This window comes from Phoxinus phoxinus (genome assembly GCF_949152265.1).
Source record: "Phoxinus phoxinus genome assembly, chromosome: 15".
NCBI lineage: Eukaryota > Metazoa > Chordata > Actinopteri > Cypriniformes > Leuciscidae > Phoxinus > Phoxinus phoxinus.
The window spans coordinates 32510816-32519578 of NC_136890.1; the positions used below are offsets into that span (position 1 = coordinate 32510816).

An 8763-nucleotide genomic window follows, 5' to 3' on the forward strand; every position below is an offset into this window, starting at 1 on the left:
TGAATCGTTCCCTATCCCCTATATCAGTGGTTCTCAAAGCGTGGGGCGAGGTTACTGCAGGGAGATCAGCTTTTATATAGTGTTTATCCAACGCATCAACTTAGCTTAACTATTTAAATGTTTTTGTGTATTTAAATTAAAGGTTTAAGTTCTGGTCTATTATTTGGTCTCTTACTGTTATATGAATTAATGACATTATAAAGTGAAACTATTCCTGTTTTTCATTGCATGTTTTCTCAATGTAAAAATCTTTCCGTTTTTATGTATATAGGCTATAAGTAAAAAAAAAATGGGAGGAGGGGGCAGATTTTCTAAAGGTTTAAAGGGGGGCGTGACCAAAACCAAAAAAAGTTTGAGAACCACTGCCCTCTAGGATATATAGTGCACTGTGTGCCATTCACCATGTTGAAAATAGTACATGTGTGAACAAGTGACTGATTTCAGCTGCAACTTCAGCGTCTATTTATAGGGTAGGGGGCGGGGCTTCAGATTCTAGAGCGCATTTGATTGGACAGAAAATCTGATGAGAAGCTGAAGTGCAGCATGATCTCATTAAAATCATTGATCCATATTGGCTGAAGTGAGACTGTAGGTTCTGAACGCTTATATCTTGTAAATGCACAAGTCATCATTGTTTTGAAGCAAACTAGCTTATAACAGTAAGACTACCCTATTCATATTAAGCCCAAAAACTTTTTGATTTCATGGGGACTTTAAATCTTGCGTTTCACGCTGTCCTACTGCATAATGATAATAGGCCTATAGGCTACTGTATGGTGTTGTCCATCAGAGGACGCTGTGCTCCAGCAGCACACAGACACAGACCCGAGAGTCGAGACTACAGTTAATAGCGACTCTGCCCTTGCGTAAAGTGCATTTATCTTCCGCTGTCTCCCTTCATGTTCATTCAGCCAACGGCGCGTTTGATTAAATCTCCAACCGTTTGTCATCATCTCTGGCCCCTTGACACACGAAGAAACACCTCGACAAAGACCTTCATGGCTATTGTATTAATATGAGGACCGCGCCAGAATTACTCAAAAGCATCCTGCCCTTTATGAAAACACATCCCGAGATTCATCAAGGACGTGTGTCATGTGCTGAGGTAATGAGGAGGATCTTCTGTACGGGCTTACCCTCCTATTTTAGGCGTATACTGATATCAATGAACTCCTCGCATGTGCATTGGAAACAGGTCAGCCATAATCGAATGTGTTTGTTATATATCTTACTGTATTACGTACAATTAGGCCGATCCTCTCACTGAGGCTCCACGAGCGATCCGTTGTCAGATTAATTGGAGTTAATCGCGTGTTGCTGTGTGCACGAGCCGTGCGAATTAAATATCTATGAACATTCCTCTCTCAATGGCAATACAAACACACATGTTTTTCTTACTTAGTATTTTTGGTCTTGTTTTCCATTAATAATATCCAAAGAAATAAATAAAATCACAAGACATTTACTTGGAAAGCAAAATGACTTAAGATAGTCTTGTTTTAAGTGTGCATAAAACAAGAAAGACTGTCAGTGGGGTGAGAAAAATTAATTTAGTAATTCAAAGGGAAAACAAGATTATTGATTTTTGTACAAACGGCTTTGCGTGTGTGGCCCCTTTAAGACTTGTTGCCCCTTTAATTGGTGACGCAAAGTGTTCTGTGAGGAGAAATGCGAGCCGATCCGAGTTGAAGTGTTATGTGTGCGTGCATCCTATAAAGTGAGTTAATTCTTCTTATTAATATACACTTAGGAGAAAGTTTGTGTTGTAATCTTGCATATAATGGTTGATTGTTGGAGTTGTTACTATATTTGAGTGTTTGATCGTGTTTAACTAACGATCGTTACATGCATGATCATATTAATCTGCCGTCGAATTATGCAATTGCTTTTATTATAATGCTGTCATATTTTATGTTGAGAGAGATCGTTTTTTCATGTTCAAGAAAGATGTCTGTAGTAAATTGCCAATATAAGTGTGAGTTGATTTAGTTAAAGCAGTTAGAGATTATAGTTAGATGGTCTATTCAGATGCTAATATGGCTAATCAAGAAGCTATTGTGTCACTCTTATTGCAATTAATATTCCACACAGATTGTAATATTGGATTGTTAAATAATTGGATCTGAAGTCTGTATTATTTACTAATTGCAATTGTTATTTATCTTTGTACAGACCACACACAAATATATGCTTCAGTAAAGACATCAAAGGAAAGAACTGTGGTTGACTGAGTTCCTGGGTTCTGATAGGCCCATCCAGGGCGAGTGTTGCTTATCCTACAGTCCTTAAGAAATAACATTCAAATTTCCAATTCCAAATATAACAAATGGTCCTTCGAGCCGGATACACTTCCCTGGATCAAGATGTCAGCCAGTTCAGCACCAGTAAACCCCTCAGTTCGCCCAAAGCGCCGTCCGGTCTATTTACAAGATTATGAGGTGGATTTCCCAAGGCTTCATAAATCAGCTTCACCAGTTAGTATGAGAGAACAAACAGTGGATTCATCTGATGACGATTACACTTCATCACGCATTAGAGTATCTGCAGCAAAACCTCAAATAGCTCATAGTTTACCTGGTTTTTCTTCCCTTTCGAGACTGACCGTAAGGGATGAGCATCATGACCTCCCAAACCTTCTACATCAACGCATTTCCAACTCTTTCCACCAGTCATCACCACAATGTCCGGATCGACAACTACAGTTCGAATCCAATGCAGAGTCCCTTCCCCTTGGTGATGGATACCAGAGCGATCGGTCAGATGCTAGCTCTATAAAGTTGCAAAGGATCTCAGAGGAGAATGCTAGACTCCGTGAAACACAGCAGGCCATTAAAGCTGACCTCAAACGAATCGAAACAGCCAAAGATGAGTTGATTCAGCTTTTAGACAGAGCTTGTAGTCTGCAAAGGCCTTTATCCACTCCTCAGATCCAGTCTAATCATCCATCAGTTAAATTCCACCATGCAGAGCATGTGAATGATGAAGACTGGCCAGAGCCTCCTCCACCCATCGCATATGAAGAGCCAGTAACTATTAATCAGCATGACAAGCAAAGGCTTTACAGCAGTACAAGGGCCACACCAACTTTCACTTCAGTGGAGAAGACTATGGATTTCTGCCATCCAAGTCAGTATGATGAGCAGCTGCAGTATGGTCAGTACCCTGCCCAAATGATACGTCCTCAGTACGTTTATGACCACCCATGGGACTCATCCACACGTCCTAATACTGAACATCACAGAATGGCATCCTATAATGTGGCACCTCCCATGGCATCTACGGATCTGACTGAGAAACATTATAAAGGACCATGCCCCACCATCCCATATTTCCGCAACAAAGATCCAAGTGAGTTTGCCCGATTAAAAATGGCCTTAGACAACCTTTTGCCATCTGATAGTACTGAAATGTTCAAATATCAGGTCCTGGTCGACCATCTGAAATTGGACGATGCTTGTCTAATAGCAGACTCCTTCTTGCACTCCCCTACACCTTATAGAGACACTATGATGGCCCTCAATGAACGGTTCGGTCAGCCCCACCAGATAGCATTAAAAAGGATTGCTACTATTCTTGATGCTCCTGATATAAGCCGCAATGACCCATCAGCCTTTGAGAAGTTCTCCCTTCAAGTGCAGTCTCTAGTTGGTCTGCTAAAGACATTAGGACAGGCAGGTAGCATTGAGCTGCAGTGTGGGTCGCATGTTGCACGCCTCCTCAGTAAGCTGCCACCTGAAAGACGAGCTGATTTTCGCCGCCACATGTTACACCGGCCTGGGGTGACATACTCATTGATGGATCTGGCCGAGTGGCTAAAACATGAATCTTGGTGCCAAAGCTATGATGATCAGTCAGCAAGAGGAGATAGCCGGCCCAAACGAGAGTCTCGGGTAGCTCCATGGTCACGCCGAACCACTGCCACTGTACTGACTGGATCTGGGAACAGTGCTGAGGTAACAAACACTACATATTCTTCTGCAAAGGTTGACGAGAAGGCTAAGAGTAGGCCTTCAGTATATTGTTCCTACTGTCAGAACTCTGAGCATGCATTCAGTCAATGCCCCAAAATTCCAACCCTCACCAAAGATCAGCTCTCAGAGTGGATACGTGCCAATAGGAGATGCTGGCGTTGTGGTCTTGCTCATCAGGCTATCCACTGTGGTCTAAAGAAACCATGTCCGCTTTGTCAGAGAAAGCATCTACGAATCCTCCATGAGGTAAATGAGAGGCCTGTCATAAAGGCATCCAAAACAGAGGTTTGCCTAGTCAGCTCAGCATCACAAACGTTGTACCTGAACAAACCAGTCAGCAGTAATAAGGTTTTACTCAAAGTTGTCAGAGTACTCTTACACCATGGCAATTGCACACTGGACACATTCGCAATCCTTGATGATGGCTCTGAGCGTACGATGCTCCTGCCAGAGGCAGCACAGAAGCTTGGCTTAAGAGGTACACAAGAAAGCTTAGCTCTGAGAACAATCCGTCATGATGTGCAAACCCTTGATGGAGCTTCAGTCTCATTCTCCATTTCTCCATACTACAATCCGAAGAAGCGATATCTCATATCCAGAGCCTTTACTGCCCCACAGCTTGATCTAGTTGATCACTCTTACCCAATTCCCAAGCTGCAGAAGCAATACAAACACTTGATTGGACTACCACTTCAGCATTTTGAAAAGGCAAAACCTCTTGTCCTTGTTGGTGCAGATCAAACTCACATAATCTCACCAATTGAGCCAGTAAGACTTGGTCCACCTGGGGGTCCAGCTGCAATAAGAACCAAATTAGGATGGACACTCCAGGGCCCTACCAGCCTGTTGGAGCAGAGACTTAAGCCAAACCAGTGTCTCCACATATCCATTCCTCTCAGCACCACAGAACTGTTCAAGAATGTTGAAAGGCTGTGGCAAGTGGATGTTTTGCCATTTCAGAATGAAAAGGAGTGCACAAGATCCAAGCAGGATCAAATGGCCATTGAGTTACTGGAAACCAAGACCGTTCGTGTAGAGGTAGATGGAATACGTCGATATGCAACACCCTTGTTACGCAAGTGTGACATGCCCTATCTTCATGCCACTATGGAAGCGGTCATGCCACGCCTACGAAGTACTGAGAGGAAACTCGCAAGAGACCCAAAACAAGCTGAAGCTTATTCCTCAGAAATCCAGAAATTGGTTCAGTCCGGAGCTATCAGAAAGATCCTTCCAAAAGATATGGAAAGAGACGGTGAATCCTGGTTCATTCCACACCATATGGTGCGCCACAATGAAAAGAATCGTGTGGTGTTTGATTGCTCCTTCCAGTTCAGTGGCCTCAGTTTAAATGATTCACTCCTCGCTGGGCCCACCTTGGGCTCATCACTTCTTGGGGTCTTACTCAGATTCCGTGAGCATGCAGTGGCCATCAGTGCAGACATCCGGGGCATGTTTCATCAGGTCCGCCTTCTTCCAGAAGATAGACCACTTCTTCGGTTTGTCTGGCGTGACTCAAAGGAGAAGGGTCCACCTGATGTCTTTGAATGGCAAGTTCTGCCATTTGGCACAACCTGCAGCCCCTGCTGTGCTACCTTTGCCTTACAACGGCATGTGAAAAAACATAGTCAACCTGATGAAGACGTGAGATTCTCAGTCGAACGATGCTTCTACGTTGACAATTGCTTGCAGAGCTTGTCATCACCAGAGGAGGCTAAGCAGTTGGTTGACAAGCTGAGGGAGCTGTTAGCTGAAGGAGGCTTTGAGTTGAGACAATGGGCCAGCAATGTGCCATCTGTCATTCACCATCTTCCACGTGAAGCAAGATCGGAAGGTCTGGAACTCTGGCTAGCCCATGAAAGGACAGATGTCCAGGAGTCCACATTGGGTCTTAGCTGGAATTGTCCTGTGGATGTCCTGACGTACCGTCACCGGTCCATAAATCATGGCGCTCCTACCATGAGGATTATCTATAAAGTTTTAGCAAGTCAGTACGACCCCCTGGGCTATATCCTGCCATTTACCACCAGGGCTAAAGTGCTGGTCCAACAACTGTGGAGCAAGCAGCACAGCTGGGATGACACCAAACTTCCCCAAACTCTAGTCCAGAGCTGGAACGAATGGGAAGGTGAGCTGCAGTTTCTTCACAAGATCAGTTTCCCAAGGTCATATGTACCAGTTTCAGTAGATCAAACCAGATCTGTTACAGACCTTCATGTATTCAGTGATGCCTCAGAGAGTTCATATGGAGCAGTCACTTATCTGCGCACCGAAGATCAGCTTGGTAATATCCATCTGTCATTCGTACTGGCACGGTCTAGAGTAGCACCAAAAAGAGTCCTGTCAATGCCCCGTTTGGAGCTCTGTGCTGCTGTAATTGGTGCACAGTTGGCAAATCTGTTAAAGAAAGAGTTAACTTTGTCACTTCGCCACACAGTTCTTTGGACAGACTCCACCACTGTGCTGTCCTGGATTCAATCAGAGTCCTGCCATTTTAAAGTCTTCGTCGGTACAAGAGTGGCCGAAATCCACGAGCTTACCAACTTCACTGCCTGGCGATATGTGAATTCTGGTCAAAATCCCGCAGACGACCTCACAAGAGGAAAGACTCTGAAAGAACTTGCTAAGCCCAACAGATGGAGCCAGGGGCCCCCATTCCTGCTTCTTCCACCTGAAAGCTGGCCCGCAAACCCTACAGAGCGCTCTGAGATTGACAAGTCTGAGCTTAAGAAATCTGCATTCTGTGGAGTAGTAGCTGTAGATGAACCAACTGGCAATAAGTACAGGACATGGGCAGAACTAGTAAAGGCCACTGCACAGGAGCTACATGGGGCGGCTAGACAGTCAGGAGAACCTACAGCAAACACGTATCAAGCAGCAGAGACATGCATACTCCAGAAGGTGCAAAATGAGAGTTTTCCTGAGGAATTGCAACGACTGAAATCAGGCAAGGCTCTTCAACATAATAGCCGCTTACTCACACTAGCTCCAGAATATGACATGGCTACCAATCTAATCCAGGTTGGTGGTAGGCTAAGACGTGCTGAAACCTTGGATCCTGCCTTGAAACATCCCATTGTACTAGATTCTAAACATCCAGCTGTGAAGTTACTCCTCCAAGATTATGATAAAAGACTCTGCCATCCAGGCCCTGATCGGGTGTTTGCAGAGATAAGAAGACAGTTCTGGGTTCTAAGAGGAAGAGCAGCCATCCGCAGCTTACAGCATGCCTGTACAGAATGCCAACGTCTGAGAGCCAAACCTACCATTCCCAAAATGGCAGACCTTCCTTTAGCACGCTTGCGCCTCCACAAGCCAGCCTTTCATTCAACTGGGATGGATTGTTTCGGTCCCTTCCTTGTGAAGATTGGTCGACGAGTAGAAAAGAGGTGGGGAATCCTCTACAAGTGTCTTACCACTCGGGCTGTACACCTAGATCTTCTGTACAGTTTGGACACCGATTCCTTTCTGATGTCACTTCGAAGGTTCATTGCACGTAGAGGCTCCCCTGTAGAATTACTGTCAGACCAAGGAACAAATTTCCGAGGTGGGGAAAGAGAACTCCGGGAAGCATTCCAGTGTATGTCACCTGATCTTCAGCAAAGACTTGCACCACAGAAGATTGCATTCCATTTTAATCCTCCAGCAGCACCACACTTTGGGGGAGTGTGGGAGAGGGAGATAAGATCCATTAAAATGGCACTATCTGCGACTATTGGAGCCCAAACAGTATCAGAAGAAGTACTCAGGACTGTGTTGGTTGAAGTGGAGAACATCCTTAATTCAAAACCCCTGGGGTATGTATCTTCCAATGTGGCTGATCCTGATCCGGTAACGCCCAACCTTCTTCTCATGGGGCGGCTAGATAACTCCCTGCCTGCAGTCATATACCCTAAAGAAGAAAGCCTAAGTCGTCGCCGGTGGAGACACTCCCAGGTGCTAGCCGACCACTTCTGGTCCTCCTTTATCCGCCATTACCTTCCGAACCTGCAGGCCAGACAGAAATGGCACCGCACCTTCCCTAATATAACTACGGGCACGATAGTCATGATAGTGGATCCCCAACAGTCCAGAGCACATTGGCCTATTGGAAGAGTTGTTCAAGTGCACCCCAGTCAAGACTCGCAAGTGAGATCAGTGGACGTCCAAGTTCAAGGGAAGGTTTATACTAGACCTGTGGCTCGACTGGTGGCTCTACCCCCCATTCCTGAAGATACGGAAGAGCCCAATACACCCACTGCAGCATCGGTAACTCACACGCAATCATCTTAAATGTCAAATTAAACACACAATTTGGGGGCGGCTGTACAAACGGCTTTGCGTGTGTGGCCCCTTTAAGACTTGTTGCCCCTTTAATTGGTGACGCAAAGTGTTCTGTGAGGAGAAATGCGAGCCGATCCGAGTTGAAGTGTTATGTGTGCGTGCATCCTATAAAGTGAGTTAATTCTTCTTATTAATATACACTTAGGAGAAAGTTTGTGTTGTAATCTTGCATATAATGGTTGATTGTTGGAGTTGTTACTATATTTGAGTGTTTGATCGTGTTTAACTAACGATCGTTACATGCATGATCATATTAATCTGCCGTCGAATTATGCAATTGCTTTTATTATAATGCTGTCATATTTTATGTTGAGAGAGATCGTTTTTTCATGTTCAAGAAAGATGTCTGTAGTAAATTGCCAATATAAGTGTGAGTTGATTTAGTTAAAGCAGTTAGAGATTATAGTTAGATGGTCTATTCAGATGCTAATATGGCTAATCAAGAAGCTATTGTGTCACTCTTATTGCA

The 8763-nt window shown here is 44.5% G+C and overlaps 1 protein-coding gene across 1 annotated transcript; it reads left to right on the plus strand.

The window, feature by feature from the left end:
• Positions 1–1695: 1695 nt before the first annotated feature.
• On the plus strand, positions 1696–8243 carry LOC307011779 (uncharacterized protein; the record flags this gene model as incomplete). Its single annotated transcript, XM_079637791.1, has 2 exons — positions 1696–1717; positions 2173–8243. The coding sequence occupies exon 2, from the start codon at positions 2364–2366 to the stop codon at positions 8241–8243; it is 5880 nt and encodes a 1959-aa protein (XP_079493917.1). The 5' UTR covers positions 1696–1717; positions 2173–2363.
• Between the last annotated feature and the right edge of the window lie 520 nt (positions 8244–8763).